The following is a 16,850-nucleotide window of genomic DNA, read 5'->3' as shown; positions in this document are numbered from 1 at the left end:
AGCCATGGCCGCTGAGCCTGCGCGTCCGGAGCCTGTGCTCCGCAATGGGAGAGGCCACAACAGTGAGAGGCCCGTGTACCGCAAAAAAAAAAAAAAAAAAAAAAAATTAAGATGACTTTGGGGGCCTTACCACATTAAGATAAGGGCCAGAGCATATCACAAGCTCAGCAAGAGGACACTAACAGTCAATGACCAAGATAATAGCTAGGGGTTGGCAAATTTTTTCTGTAAAGGACCAGATAATAAAAAGTTTAGGATTCTAAACTTTGGACCATATGGATGTATGGCACAACTACTCAACTCCACTGCTGTAGCACAAAAGTAACCATAAATACTATGTAAATAAATGCAGCATGACTGAGTTCCAGTAAACTACAAAAACAGCAGCCCGCAGGCCTGTGGATTTAGCCTGCAGGCCATAATTTGCCAATCCCTGATCTAGCTAATGGCCAAACTCCAAATCAATTGTATACCTCCAACCCCTCTAGAATCCTGTGCCTTTCAACTAAGCCCAGTGAAAAATCTGAATCACTCTCCTTTACAGAAGATAAATGAACACCAGTGGTAAGAAAAGAACAAAGGGGCAGTAAAACAGCATGCTGAAAATCTCCCTTTCCCTTACTCACTTCATTGCTCTACCAAACACGTCAACTAGAATTTAGACGATAATCTTAACCTACAAGGTGCTGAGGAATGCTGAACACTATGCTGCCCAACTATATCCATTTGAAGGACCTTCTCTAGTTTGGAAGTTGGCTCAGAGTGGATGCACTGGTCAAATAACCCAGGTAGTAGCTATACTCTACCAGAATCATGATATTCTGCCTTCAAATCTGCCGTAGACCCAGTGATTTAATACTTGGTAGCACTGGTGGAAGGAAGGAAAGGAAGCAGGGAGGGAGGGAGGGAGGGAAAGAAAGGAAGGAAAGGAAGGAAAGGAAAAAAAGGAAGAAAGAAAAGAAAAGAAAAAAGCCCCAATTGCAGCTATTTATAACTTCATCTCTTATCTAATATCTCTACTGAACTATGATCTACCATGAAAAGAGACCTCTCCTTATAACTGGGGAGCCTTGCGTTCCCAACAACTCCCTTGGTTTTACCACCAACTGGATCTTCTTTTTCTCCTTTATTAATAGCATCTCCTAAGTTTTGTCCACCCTTATAAAATTCCAAACCACTTGACCTCTTAGAGGGACAACTCTATTATTGATCTTCTGAAAACAATCAGATAAAAGCTGAAGGAGCAAAAGTACCAGGTAGTCCAAGGTGTTTCCTGTGTAGTTTCCTACACTCAAAACAACACAGGAAGAGTTCATTCTTAGGAAAGATTTCCTTCCCTCCGCTAAAATCCAGGTCTCCACTCTCTTTGCGGGAGGAGGAGAACCTCAGTCGATAGCAAAAATAGCTTCACCTTCGTTATGGCCCCTTACCATTAGCTAAGTCTGTTTTGCCATCTGTGCTGCTCCCTTTGCTGGACATCTTGAATGATGTTTACAGCAGCCAGCCTGGATCGAGGAGAGTAAGAAAATGAAACAATTAGGAAACAATCTGGGTAAGATGATAAAAGGCATCAGGACATTTAACAATGTACAGCCTCTGTCATTTTTACAAAATTGATTTTTTTCTGTGCGCTCAGCAGGGCTTCTCAGCTGCTGAAAATTATGCCAGATATTATCCCCCCATGTCTAAATTCCATAAAGAGACATATCTTTGGGAGGCTAACTGCCATCTCTTCTCACTGAGTAACTGGCAGTGATTTTTCAGATGGGAAAGAAGGAACTGAAATAAATCCTGGAACAGCAGGTCTATATCAAGTGACATGTATTGCAAGCAAGCAGAGAGTCTTAACTCAATACAAAAAGCTAGCTTCAGCACTACCCTCTAAGGCAAAAAAACCTTCTGTTGTAAATAATTGTCGTATGTATCCACAAACTCTATGAAACACTTGTCTTCACAACATGAAGAGGAAGGTCAGACTCTGAATATCATTTCACACACAAAACAGCAGAGATAAAAGAAACCGAGCTCTTGGGATAACAGCCTGAGCTTTATGGTCAGTCAGATGCCTAGCTTCAAACGTACAGGCACAGATATTAACTAAGGATTATAAGAAGCAGAGTCAAATTAGAACTCAGGAGTATCCTACCCCTAAAAAAGAACCTAAAAGGTTTTTTCTTCCCTTTTATGACTAGTAAGTCAGTCACCAAGTGCAAAGCTGGAGAAGTACAACATTTCCATTAAAACCATCTCAGTCCATTTCATAAAATGGCAAACACTATTTCACCTAGTTCCACCAACTTTCACCAGGTTTGTCTGTTTAGCAAAGCCCTAACTAGGAGTCGGGGTACCTAGCTTTATTCCCTTTATACCACTATAATACAGTCATTATTTTTTCAGGGCCTCACTCCCACCTCAAGCAAAGAGCAAAGAATAATATTATTCAGACCAGAATTTTGTTAAGCCCTTTCAGTGCCTTGGACAAAAGGCACTGAAAAGACAAAGTATGATTATGACTCCAGTCCTTGTACCCAGGCACACTGGCCTCTAATCTTTCAACAGTCCTTTCATTCCCATAACAATTATCCCAGAAGCAGCCCCATCCTTATCTTTACCCCCTTCTCTCCTCTACAAAAATCCAAGTTGCTTCAAAAAAAAATTTTAAAAAGTGTCCTCTGCCAAGAGACAGCTGCCCAAAGCTTGCTCACATTAGGCCAGGGCAGGGGAGTAGAAATAATGCAAGAGCAAGACTGAGGCTGAATTTGAGGGAGGGACACCTGGAAGGGTGATGATGAAAGACAATGCCAACAAAAAACAGATTTGTGAAGCCACATAAAGAAAAACAGTGAAGAACTGTTTGCAGAGCAGGCTGTTTTCCTCCTACTACTTCAATGATGTATTTTTGTACAGCATTCCTCACACAACACTTGTTTTTTTCCTCTCAGTAGTCCCTGTTTATATTCTTTAGTAGCTCAGCAATATCTTCTTCCTCACCTAGGGCTTAAGTTAATGACATTAATTGCAAAAGTTCTATGAAGCAGGGAAAACAACTGTACTACTTTAAGATTAAAAACTAAGGTCATAGGCATACCTTATGGTCAACTGAGAACAGAATTGATGTTTTCTCACCTCCAGAATCAAAACTGTCAACCACACCATACTTCCCATCTCACTGTTATCCACTCCTAGAGAAGAAGTATTGAGCAGCTCCAGAGACCCTTTCTCAAAACTGAATCTCATCAACTTCTACAGAAGCCCAGACTGCCTGAACTTTAGACTCACAGTGGCTCTAGAAAACACATTTGCTGGGCAGGAGGCGCCAAATGCCTAATGCTTACCTAGCTCTGAGAACCACTTCTCAGAAAAGGAGAGCCATGAGGTTGAACCTATACCCAGAGGTTGTAAAGCTCATCTTCTGGGAAATTGGTTTAAGGTTCTTGCAAGAAGCGATCTTTTCTTTGCGGAAAAAAGTTGACAGAATTTATTCCTAAATTCAGAAACAGAACAAAACCTGTGAATGCTTATGTCAACTCTGTTTAATCACCGAGCTGATAGGCAGAGAGCTTCTAAAAGTCACATTTTAGGGGCCACAGAGTTTAGTAAAATTAGTCCTAGGTTGAAAATTGGAAGTCCAGGGTTCTAGTACTAGCTAAGTTACTAACAAACTTTGTGATGTGACCTTGGATGTGCTGCTTAATCTTCTCTGGGCTTCATTTTCTTCTTTTGTAAAACAGTATTAGTAATTCCAGAGATGGTACAGTTAAGCAAAATTATATGTTAAAACTTCTGCAGAAGGACACTCTTAGAGCAGTGATCTCAAAACTGACTATGAACTTCTATCAGTGAATACTTTGAGCATGAACCCACATTTAATCAATTCACATTAAATATTAAGCTTGATTTTTCTAGAAAAAACTTAAAATTTCAACATTCCCTCCCTATACACCACTGGATCATCTTCCATATCCCTTGGAGTACATACATTCCCATTTTGGGGGACCACGTCTCTAAAAAGCCAAGAAACTTCTATGACAGTGATAAAATACAATTACTTTGGGGATGAGTTGTTATCATATAAATGTCTGTCAAAATGAAGAAACTTAAAACCATCTCAATTCTGGGGTAGAAATTAGAGTAAGTGCCCAAATTAAAGCAGGCTAAGGTGCTATGACTGTGCCCTAGGTCTTAATTAAGTATAGGAGTCACTCTAGAATCTCTTCAATCACCAAAGAATACAACCTTATTTTATAATCTGAAGTAGGGACCATAACTGACCCAAACTTAAATTACCTTCTTCACTCTTTAATGCACTCCATTCCCAACAAATCCACTGTTTTTACCTTGATCAATTTCCATGTAAAATCCAGTCCAGAGCAAACCAATCTGAGCTTGGAAGAGCTGATGAGCTCACTGCCCCAGGTAGCTGGGGGAGTTTAATTAGATTAGCTCTACTGCCTGTACTCTAAAAATAACTATAACCCCTGCCAAAGTGAAAGTTAAAGAGTAAACTATTGGGGGATGGGGAAAAAAGACCCAGGTGTCATTTTAATTTCTACCTAAGAAATTCCAGTGACCTAGATTTCTCCTGTCTTAATAAGAAAAAGGCCTTAAATTTTAAACCAAATACATGACAAAATATTAACTAAAAATCAAGCAAAGGGGGAGTTAAAACAGGATGTAAGAGTACTTTGTGGAAGAGGCACCAAACATCTCGTTTAAAACCAATGGGGCTGCTTCCTTACCTAATATTGATGAAAGATTTATACAAGAAACCAGGTATACTAGAACAAGAGGACATCCAAATTTAAAAAAAAGAAACTCGACTTGGACATTGTACAATATACAAAAATTAACTAACTCAAAATGGATCAGAGACCTAAATGTAAAAGCTAAAACAATACAACTTCCAGAAGAAAAACAAAATAGATAATCTTTGTGACCTCAGGTTAGGCAAACATTTCTTTTTTTTTGGCCACACCATGAGGCATGTGGGATCTTAAGTCCCCTGACCAGGAAACGAACACACGCCCCCTGCATTGGAAGTACAGAGTCTTAACCACTGGACCGCCAGGGAAGTCCCCTAGGCAAATATTTCTTAAGATAGAATGCAAAAAAGCACAAACCATGAAAGAAACAATTAATTAACTGGACATATCAATATTAAAAATCTAGTCTTCAAGAGACACTTAAAAAAACAAAAAGACAAGCAATGAACTAGAAGAAAATATCTGCAAAAGACATATTTGACAGCAATCAGAATATATTTAAAATCTCTCACAACTAAATAACAATCACTTGAAAAAGATGATCAACATTATTAGTCATTAGGAAAATACAAATTAAAACCACAATGAGAATCCTCTACACACCTATTAGAAGTTATAATTTTTTAAATAATAATAATGAAAGTTTACTTTATCAAGTGCTAACAAGGAGTAGAGCAACTAATGTCTCACACACTGCTCAGAGAAAGGTAAAATGGTAGTTAGTCACTTTGGAAAACAGTTCGGCAGTTTTTTTTTTTTATAAAGTTAAACATACACTTACCATACAATCCAGGAATCCTACCCAGGTATGTACTCAAGAAAAATGAAACTATATATCCACCTAAAAATCTAAATGTAAATGTTTTAGTGGCTTTACTTAGATCTATCAAAAACTAAAAACAAGTGGTTCTCAGCCAGGTCATGGATAAAAAAATTGTGGTCCATCACACAATGAACTACTGACATATACAGCAACATGAATGGATCTCAAATGTGTTATGCTAAGTGAAAGAAGCAAGACTCAAACAGCTACACAGTATGACTCCATTTGTAGGACATTTCAGAAAAGATAAACTATAGGGACAGAGAGCAAATCAGTCATTGCTGGGATTTGGTGAAAAGGAACTAACTACAAACAGTAATGAGAAAACTTTCTGGAATGATGAAAATGTTCTATGCCTCCATCACGGTGGTGTTACATGACTATGCATTTGTCAGAATCCATAGAATGGGTGAGTGAAACAAAAGGTAAATTCTACTGTATGTAAATTATCAATCAATCAATCAATCTGGCCAGAAAAGAGAATGAGAGAGTGGGGGGGCAGGGAGAGAATCACGCAAAGTGTTAAATGACAGATACAACCCAACAATTAAAAATACTAGATTCTCAAGCCTGTGATTATTAATAGAAGTTAGCTAACACTGGTCATTAGGCCACAATAAAAGAAAGCAAAATGTCCGGTCTTCTTGCTTGAAAATTAAAATGTGGAAGAATTTTTGCTGCAAACAAAGCTGCCTTATCAGAACCACATTAAAGGCAAGATGAATCCTGAACTCATAAAAAGTCTTCAACCCTTACTGTCTAGGTGACAACTAAGAATATCAGAAGCTTAAAGTAGTCCAAAGTAGTTCTAACGGTTGTACTATTAATTTGTATACATATGCTTATTTTTATTTTTAAAATTTCTCTCAAGCTCATTTTAACTCCTTTGGACTCTAGGGTCTATGGAAACTGGTCTGATAACTCTACCTTACCTCAGGTTCAATGGAAACATCAACTTGTAAATAATATTACTGTCCTTGATCCCTCTACTAAGACCTGAACTCATGCTCAGTGAGTTCCCTTGCGTTACATAATCTCAGCATTCTCTTGGGTCAGTCCAGCTGGGTCAGTCCGGCTGTCTCGTTTGGCATGTCTCATTCTGCAACTGAAGTGCCCAACTCTCTTACAGACACCCATGTTTAAATGAGACAAGGTTTCAGAGTATCTTCTTAAAGTGAAAGGTGATGGTAGAAACTACTTCAATTATTAGTAAGACATATCTGAGAGCCACACAATCCCTGGTTCCTCTTGGGAGGACAGATGTCCCACACCACTCATGACTGAACAGCAGCTGTTCAGGGTTGATCTCCATCCAAAGTACAAATTTGCTTTTCAGTCTTAGGTCCCACAGTCCATCTGGAATCAACCAGTCCTATTTTCTCCATCTCTAGTTTTTGCTTTTAAGCTGATATGGCTCAATTTAAATTTATTCTCCTTACCTTACTGTTTTTCTACTTCACAATAAACACTTCTCCAAGCCAACTTTCCCAACTCCTGCTGCCAGCCCCACTCTAATAGTACAGTGTTTATTAATCAGACAGAGAACTTCAGACACTGAATTCAAAGGATGACCCCAAGGAAGCTGAAACTCATACTATATAAACATGTTTACAGGGGGGCAGGCCTTTAGTTCTGGGCTACTCTCTATTAAAGTACTCGGAGGAGTTAAATATACTACACTGTCTCCTCTGGTAAACGGGACAGAGGAGCAGAAACTATAAACGTTTCTGGATCAGGGAAATTAATCTCTATTCCTATCTTGCAGAAGATGTAACAGCACTGGGTAACCCAACTGTATAGCAGCTCTAGCCTCCCTTTTTAATCTAAATTATAGGCCTCTGGCACCACCCAGTGGCCCATTTGTACTGACATGCTAGTAATGCAACAATGTACAAGGCAATACAGGATCTACAAATATAAATAAGGCAGTCATAATACCTTTTGTAGCCAATAAGCAATTAGGAAAAACAGGTATACAACTAACTATGATATAAGAGACACAAGTGTCAGTACCATTTAAAAAAAAAAAGGAATTTCCTAGCAGTCCAGTGGTTAGGACTCAGCTCTTTCACTACCATGGCCCGGGTTCAATCCCTAGTCAGGGAGCTAAGATACTGCAAGCCGAGTGGCGTAGCCAAAAAAGGAAAAAAAAAAAGAAAAAATAAACAGAATGTTGTTGTAGTTCAACAGAGTAAAGGATTATGTTTAGTCACGGAGAAAGGAAAAGCTTCCATGGAGAAATTAGCTTTTAAACTGGACTTTGAAGGAAGGAGAGGATTTCAATGGGTAGAACTGAGGAAGCTATTCCATCAGGACCACTGTGAGAAAAGACATGGAAGATGAAAAACCTGATTATGTTCAACAAAATACATGGGTACTCTGGCTTGGCTAGATGCTGGGGTATAGTTCATTAGTTAAGAAGTACAGTAGAAGGTGTGTGGGTGTCATCAGGAAGATTTTGTTAAGGATAATAAGATGGACTGAAATGTACAGTTGCCAAAGTTAAGAAGCAATGAGACCCTGTCTTAGGCTGATGACAGAGGAAATTAAAAGAATGGGGTCAACGTGTGAAACACTGTAGAGGCAGAATTTATAGAATTTGGCTCAATGAGCAGTAACAAAGCTCAAAAAATAAAAAAGACAAGTTTGAGTGCCCAGAGGAAATCACGTGCCATAAACGAGAGACTGGCATGTGGGGGAAGATAGGAATTTGACTTTGATTACGTTTAAAATCCAAGTTGACATGTCAGGAAAGTAAATGGAAAATCAATGTATGTCTGAAACCTGAGAAATAAATTAGGGCCAGAGATACAGGCTTGAGAATTATTTGTACAGATAAGCTTCAAAATCGAATCCCTTGTAAATTATACCTCACTAAAAAAACAAAACAAATAAATTAAGGATTCAAGAAAGGAAAAAAATCTTGGGGAATACCTACCCTTTGAAAAAAGAAAGAAGAGGGAGAGAAATGCTCAGGGAAGTTGAAAGAGTAACAGTTTTAAATGACTTGGAAGTCAAGAGATGAAAAGGTTTCAAGAAAGTGGGGATGGTTCTTGTTTCAAATGCTACAGAGTACAGAAAGGTGCAAACTGAGAAAAGGCTGTAAGATTCAGAACTGCTTTTCCATGGAATTACCTCAGGAATTGAGTGAGAATGCTGGTTTTCTCCCTATTCAAGTATCATAAAATAAAAGGATTTGGCTATCTCTTCAGTTAAGTCCATTAAAATTATTTCCATAAAAAACTTATTAGGCTACCAATTAATCATAACCTGAGACCCATGTTTAAACAATTCAAAAATGTGTTCACTCACATTGTCATTTGGACAGACCTTTCATACTTTAAATACATACACTTTTATAGGAAGTACTGATGGACTTCCCTGGTGGCACAGTGGTTAAGAATCCGCCTACCAATGCAGGGAACACGGGTTTGAGCCCTGGTCCGGGAAGATCCCACATACCGCAACTAAGCCCGTGCACCCAACTACTGAGCCCGTATGCCACAACTACTGAAGCCTGCGTGCCTAGAGCCCATGCTCTGCAACAAAAGAAGCCACCGCAATGAGAAGCCTGCGCACCGCAACGAAGAGTAGCCCCTGCTCGCCGCAACTAGAGCAAGCCCACGTGCAGCAACGAACACCCAACACAGCCAAAAATAAACAATAAATTAATTAATTTTTAAAAATGTACTGAACTCTACCTTTCAGCTCAATTTGCTTCATCACTTGGCATTGAAGAGCCCTGGTTTTTAAAGACAGCATATGGTATAATGGAAAGAAAAGGGCTTTGGCGTCCGTCAGACCTCAGTTTGAATTCTACTTCAACCATCTACCCTTGAGTTTGTTTCTTCTTTTGTAAAATGGGACAATATCATTACCCTGAAGGAGCTGGTTTAGAGGATTAAACACAACATTTGCAACTGGCTGGCTGTATGTGTAGGCATTTATATTATTTTTCTAGCTTCTCATCTCTGATTCCAGACTGCACTTCCTAGAGAAGCTTGGGCTTCTTCACCACTCAATGATCCTCCAAACATTGTACGCAAATCAACACACAGTTCCAAGTCTATGAAGTTTGCTTACCTACTCTCACTGGCCTTTTAAAGAACTCAGAGAACTCTGTTAATAATACCTTCTTTTGAGCACATTCGTGTTCTATGAACTGGGGTAAAGCAACATACACAGGGGCCCACAGCATAAGTCTCTTTAAGTCTTCTCCCTTTCTAAGGTTCAGAAGATAGCCAAGATGAGAACTTCAAAGCAATCATCACAAATGATGATGAGGAAGGTAAGAAGTCCTACATAAACTATACTACAAACAAGGAACTCTGTTCCTCCATTGGATGAATGCCTTCTCTCCCTGTTGGTAATACCAAATGCCCTGTGTTTATAGTTTATTGGCTTTAATTCTACTAACAGCATTTCAGAGTATGTTAGGAATGCACTAAGTGCTATCTCTAGCAAAAGAGCTAAGGAATGTTTTATAATAACATTTAAGCACATTCATCTCAATTTAAATCATTTTAAGGAAAACCCATGTCTTAGGAAATTTCATTGTGTTTCCACTATGAAATGATTTATTATTTACATCAGAATCCAGTCCCCATTACCAGTTTTTGCCATTCACATTTCAAATTTTTCTTAAATTGTCTGAAGGGACACTACAGAGAAGAAAGGGTACAACTTACGATAAAACGATAAAGAAAGAGAGGCTAAAAACATCACGAAGTGCCCTCCTATCTGCATGAGACTAGAGGACAGAGTATAATGTGGGTCCTAAGTAAGGTTAAAAACATACCTGATAATGTGGCAATGCTTAAAGTGCACCAGAGGAATATAGCCTCTTGGCTACCACTAGAGGTAAATCCTATAATAGCTTTCCAGATGGCTAACAACAACAACAAAAAAAGACATGTGAGGCAAGCATGGATGCTTCACATTAGAACTTGCCCAGACCTCCTTAAATAGTATCCTCAGAGGATAAGAGCAAATATCTAACCTCTCAGATACAATGACTAAAATTTTTGCAATAACCCAATCCATTTAGACACACTACGTTTCATTAATAATATGCCACCTTTGTCAAATTAATCATTCACCATGCCCTATTTGCAAACTCAGGGCAGCCTTAATTCATTAGTTTATCTTTGGCATGCACATTCCTTGGGTTAAGGCAGTACTTGAGAAACTGGGCTTCTGGCCCAGAAACTACGTCCTGTAGAGGTAGAGATAAAGACTGCTATAAAGAAGTGACCAATTCGTAAAATGTATCACACTCTAATTTTTAAATACCTTTCAAGGACTTTCTTCTCACTCCAAGAATAACTGAATCAGTAAACAAGAACAGGGAGCCCCTTTTTCTGACCAATTTTAACAGTGATGAAGTTTCTTGGGTATACTCACAAAAATGAAAGATGAAAAGTTTTCAATATTACTGTAAAGCTAATCTAAAATCACCAGCATTTGGCTCTGAAACTAAGATATACATAGTCACTACTTCCATGACTGTTGCTGATTCAATTCTTTCAGTTGCCTGGGTTCCAAATGGCTGAGGGTAAATAATAGATTACCTTGGCACACTGATAATCTGCTTTAAAACAAAAAAACTAATTCAATCTTAAAAACTAACTTTAACACCAAAGTGATGCAATAAAAAGCTCTGTTTGGATAACTCTGTCTTTTATAACCTGGACACTTCCTAGACATGTTTAGAATAACTTTTCTACAGCAGAAATAATCCAGAAATAAATCTATCTACTGAAAACAAAGGTCAATCCGTCACTTCATGATTTTTAAAGACTGTAACTCACCTGATAGAATACAGGACCTAGACCATGAAACTCTGAAGATCTCAGTCTCCCACAACAGGGAATACTTCTATAGAATGTCTTCTACTGGAGTCGGTTTGCTTTTGAAATGCCAGTATTGTTTTAAACTGGCAACAAAAAGACATTTCTTTTAGCTTGCTCTGAAAACAAGCTTCTGTCTTAGGTTGACCCTAGTCAAAACTAAGGATCATAGCACTGAGACTGATTCTTATACATTTAACAGGCTGCTGAATAAAATGCCCTGTCAGGTTGGTAGTGGGAACTAAGGTCATAAGCATACCTAGCCTCCCACGGTAGGAAATACTTCTTAGTAAGGTGCAACAATTCTTATGCAACACCCTGAAATATAAAGTATCTTCAGAAATATAAGAATTTTACAGTTGTTGTCTACAGACTAAAAATATTGATTCACTCTATATACAGGTGTCACCAGGAGCATAAAATGTGAAGCCCTTCTTGGGAGTGGTGATGGTGGGAGTGGGTTCTTACCCACCACATACAGTAATAAGGAGCAGCCAAAGTTATGCCTCTTTCAACATACTGCCTTTTCTCCTCCCACACCCACTCCCGCCCTGCTGAACACAGAACTCTAGACCTCATAAATAACACAAATAATAAAATGCACCTCACTACCCTCCACCCCGAGAGTCTTTACCTTTGAACAGAGAGAATTTAGACCCTAGATGGTGGTAATGAAAGTTGGTCAACTCTAAGTTGATCACTGGCCTGAATGAACACAGTTGCTTTCATAGCAATGTTATCAACACTTTCTTAATTTTCATGTGCCCTTACCTCCCTCAAAAAGATGTGAAAGAAAAACCAACAAGAGGTTAAAAACTTTTTATCTGTGCTGTCTTATTATTAAGATGGTCCAGCTGGGGAGATGAAATAAAAAACTCTGCATTCCTAACTCCCTAGCCCAGATTTACTTCAGAAAGAAAGGAGACCTTTTCATGGTCTAGTTCTTTGATTAGCTATTGATGAGGACCACTGCAGAGCCCAACAGCTTGGAAAAAAAAATGTATTCCTTCCATGGCAAAAAGGAAAAGGCATAAGACGTAGATGGAGCTAAGGTGGTGAACAACACTGAAGCTGGAAGGAAAGGAACTACAATACTTAGGTCAACTCTGATTAGGTGAGCTAAAGAGAGACCAAGAGGCAGGAGCAAAGAACAAAGGAAACTTATTGATGTTTAATTTAAGAATGCATTTACAAATATACATACATCAACATCTAATATTCCTGCTGTCCTCTGGTCTTGAACTCCCACCAGACTAAACTGAATCATGTTCAGAAGACAACCCTAGGTGGGCACCTACAAAGAACACATCTAAGCTGACCAATTAAAAATGAATCTGAAGGGCTTCTCTGGTGGCACAGTGTTTAAGAAGATCCCTGGTCCGGGAAGATCCCAAATCCCGCGGAGCAACTAAGCCCGTGCGCCACAACTACTCAGCCTGCGCACCTAGAGCCCATGCTCCGCAACAAGAGAAGCCACCGCAATGAGAAGCCCGTGCACCACAACAAAGAGTAGCCCCTGCTCGCCACAACTAAAGAAAGCCCGCACATAGCGACAAAGACCCAACGCAGCCAAAAATAAAAATTAATCAATTAATTTTTAAAAAATGAATCTGAAAAATTAACCAGAAAAACGTGTTCAAAAGCAAAATGCCAGGGCTTCCCTGGTGGCGCAGTCGTTGAGAGCCCGCCTGCCGATGCAGGGGACACGGGTTCGTGCCCCGGTCCGGGAAGATCCCACATGCCGCGGAGCGGCTGGGCCGGTGAGCCATGGCCGCTGAGCCTGTGCGTCCGCAGCCTGTGCTCCGCAACGGGAGAGGCCACAACAGTGAGAGGCCCGCGTACCCCAGGAAAAAAAAAAAGCAAAATGCCAAGTGTAAACTAACGTATAACTTATTCAAAGCTATATCAATGATATGCAAAGAAAAGAGAAAATATTTTTTTTAGTGTCCATCTTGGGCTAGGCATAATGTAAGACCTCTATATAAGCTTCCTCATACAATACTGACAATGACCCTAGGACATAAGCAGTATTATCCCACTTTTACAGATGTGGAAATTAAGACTCAGGAAAGTTTAAGTAACTTGCCCAAGGTCACATGGCTAATAAATCTTAGTACAGTATTTAAACCCAGACCTACCCAGTTCTAAAGACTGTATTTTCCCCTTTTTATCTTATTGATACACATACATACTGCCAATAATAATCTTATTCTAGTTCATAATGAGCAATTTCTAATCAGAACACCGTGTGGAATAAAACTCACCAATGTCACACTCAACCTCTTCCTACTACAAATCATAAAGATATTAAGAATTAGCCAGGCCTACCTTCCAGAGCCACTCAGCTCTTCCATCACAGCCTATGAAACTCAACCACAGCACTATTCTCTGCTACCAGAAATCCAACACCCTTACAAAAATTACGTTTCAAGTATGTCCTAACTCCCTCTGTGGCACTGGCCCATGCTGCTGAATGCACAGGATGATTCCTCTGCTAATCAAGAATTCTTCAGACCAGATATAAAAGAGCACCACTACTTTTTTTTTTTTACCCAAAATTTATCACTGTGTCCTGAAAAGTTGGAATTCTGAGGTGGATTGGACTCAGTCACCAACTAAAGGCAGCACCACTCATCACTCACTAGCTTTTAGTTAAAAGCAGCTAAATATTCTCCATAGCAAGAAATGACAATCTAAAGTCCTGAGAGGCAAAGAGACTTGATTTGACAAAAAGCTAAACAGAACTCAGGCAAACTAGTTGTTCCCAGCTTTTTAACAGTGTAAGAAACACGATCCGCACAAAGGCAAAACACAAGGCAAATGAATAAAGAAAGAGGGAGATACATTCACTTCTAGGCTTAACTGTAGTCATGTGAAGATATACAGCAATAGTTTAGGACAGAAAGTCAAGAGGCGCAGAGCCAATTAAACTTGTAAAAGTAATTTAACCAGAGCTGGAACAAAGCCAACAACAATACCCGACTCTTTGGGAAACCGTGGTAGGAATTTTATGACTAGTGGTCAGCACTTGAGCACCAGGGTAGGGTCTGTCTTGCACTCAGGAATTTAAATGCCTTCAACTCCTACTCACCTTTCCTCCTTTATCACTGAAGTAGGGCCAGGCTGAGCTCCTGAGAAAATAGGTCTGTAGATTGACTGAAGGACTGAGAAAAGTTAAAGTTTAAATGGCAAAGGTGTCTCTTCTACTAAACATAATAAAAAATATTTATGAATACATGTTAGTATTTTTGAGACCTCCTCAGAACTATTTAGAACCACCGTAATTTATCTAATTCTGACTACTGAACAAATAACTTACACTGTTACAGAAATTAAAGGAACCAAGCAAGTAATCTCCCAGCTCCACTAAAACGTAGAAGTCATTTAAAAGGAAAAGCTGAATCTTTTCAACGCTAACCCCTAACCAAACCTCTCAACAAGAAGCCACAGAGCAGGGGGGAAATCCCGGAGAGAACGTGATAGCGCTAATGCCGGTTTGTTTACAGAGACTCCAGCAACAATCATATGAGTCAGAAACTCAAGCCACCAGATGCTTTCCAACTAACAGGGACCAAATGGGACCGTTCTACGGTGTCCTGAAAGATTTAGGGGTGAGGGGAGGCAGGCTACGAGAATTACATTACAAAAGGTCCAAGAACAGACAGCAATAACTGACTGCGGGGTAATCTTGGACCTCGGCCTTCCGTGCAAGGTGCTGGGCCCGAGAACTCGGGATGGGGGAGGGGGCACACTGCGCGGTGGTCCTGAGGTGACGGGGAAACGCAGGGGAAGCCGCGTCCCCCAGTCTGAAGGGGGGAAAAGCGCACACAAATGGGTCACCCGAGGAGGCAAGACGTCCCTGTAGATTGCGGGACAGGCTCCTGGGGGCAACCCTGGGGCTGACCTGAGGGAAAGGCAGCCAATCCTCCCGGCGGTGACTCAGATCAGGGGAAGAAACCCTGAGCCCTGGGAGCTTGGGAAAGGAGTCAAACCTATCTTGAAGAGGAGTGGGCCAGGGGAGAGGGGGGCAGGCCAAGCCGGAACGAGACACGGACCGGGTAGGTCAAGGGGGGGGTGTCCGGCTGGGGCAGTTACAAGCACAGGAGCCGGCGAGGCTCAGCTGCCCGCTTCCTGTCTTGGGTCATCCTTCTGCCAGAGGCTGCTCCGACTGTTCCACGCCCAGCCGCCCCGTCCACTGCCGCCACCACCGCCGCCGCCATCTTACACTGGCCAGCGGCCGCCACCACCACCGCCTCCGCTCTCTGCGCTTGCGCCTGCGCCGCCACGCTTTCCGGCCCCGTTTACGACGATGTGCTGGAGAAGACTGGGGGAAGAGCGGTCGCGCGAGCTCTCCGCTCCCAACCCTCCTCAAAGGACGCGTAGGGGGCGGGGCTTAAGACCAACGGAAAACGGAGCGAGGGGCGCGTGCGCAATACTGAGGAGGCAAAGAAGTTGTTTTCGCAGTGTTTCGGGCTGCTGACTTTGATGCTGAAAAGAAATACGAATTAGACGTCTCCCGGAACTGTGGTGGAAATCAGCTTCATTTCTAACAGGCTGGCAGGCAACCTCCTGGGCGACCTCCATTTTTGCCCTCTTTTTTTATACTGAGGACAAGCAGTTCTCTCCAGAAGATTTCTTCTGAAAACCCCATTTCCTTTGGGGTTGACCTTGTTAAGTGGTTTCTGTACCCACGAGAGCCATTTACCCTCGAGACCTCCATTTTCCCATTTTTGAATAAGGGATTCAGAAGCCTGAGGTGCAGCTAAGCTGTTCAGGAGGTTCTTTCTCTGAAGGGGGGTAGTGTGTTGAAGTTGCCCAAGAATTGGACGGGGTATGTACACTCTGCCTCGTTTTGACACCTGAAGGAAGAGTGCAGAAGGCCCCTGAAAAGGTTACTCCCAGCTGCCAGGCCAGGGGGTTTCTAACCAGTAGGCCAGGGTGAAAGGCTCCTTGTCACCTCCTCTACCGCTACCATCCTATTGTAAGTCATTATATATTACCTAGACTATTGCAATAGACGCCTAGCTGGTTTGTGTACTTCCATTATTGCCCTGCTAGTTGAATAAAGGCAGCCAGAGTGACCTTTTAAAAATGTAAGCCAGGTCATATTATTGCCCACTCAAAACCTCCAAAAGCTTCCCATCACACAATAAAAATCAAAATGATCAAAAGGGCCTCCAAGGAAGGCCCTACATGACATGGCACCTATTTCTCTGATTTCATTTTCTCCCATACTACCTAGCTCTGCTCTAGCCCTTTTGGCCTTGTTGTCACTCCAACCAAAGCATGGACAACCCCAGGGCTTTTGCACTTGTTCCCTCTTTTGAAATGTTCATCTACCATATCTTTACTAGACTTGTTCTGTCCACTTAATCAGATATCTACCCAAATGCTACTTCCTCAGAGACACAGCTC

General features: G+C 40.9%; 1 protein-coding gene across 8 annotated transcripts in view; it reads right to left on the bottom strand.

Moving 5' to 3' along the window:
- The window catches only part of DCAF8 (DDB1 and CUL4 associated factor 8), a 46,288-nt gene extending 30,479 nt beyond the window's left edge, over positions 1 to 15,809 (bottom strand). Inside the window, exons 1-4 of one of the 8 annotated variants that reach the window (XM_055084262.1) lie at positions 15,661 to 15,746; positions 14,527 to 14,599; positions 3,336 to 3,484; positions 1,431 to 1,505 (exon numbers count right to left, since the gene is read on the bottom strand). In XM_055084262.1, the coding sequence (XP_054940237.1) occupies positions 1,431 to 1,479 (49 nt within the window). In that variant the 5' untranslated portion in view covers positions 1,480 to 1,505; positions 3,336 to 3,484; positions 14,527 to 14,599; positions 15,661 to 15,746. Of the gene's footprint in view, positions 1 to 1,430; positions 1,506 to 3,335; positions 3,485 to 9,287; positions 9,308 to 14,526; positions 14,600 to 15,339; positions 15,461 to 15,490 lie in introns of those variants that run through there. The other 7 variants (XM_007129630.4, XM_024116099.3, XM_007129627.4 and 4 more) reach the window with 7 other exon arrangements.
- Between the last annotated feature and the right edge of the window lie 1,041 nt (positions 15,810 to 16,850).

The sequence above is a fragment of the Physeter macrocephalus genome, chromosome 4 (genome assembly GCF_002837175.3).
Source record: "Physeter macrocephalus isolate SW-GA chromosome 4, ASM283717v5, whole genome shotgun sequence".
Lineage (NCBI taxonomy): Eukaryota > Metazoa > Chordata > Mammalia > Artiodactyla > Physeteridae > Physeter > Physeter macrocephalus.
This window is presented reverse-complemented; position numbering and strand designations above follow the sequence as displayed.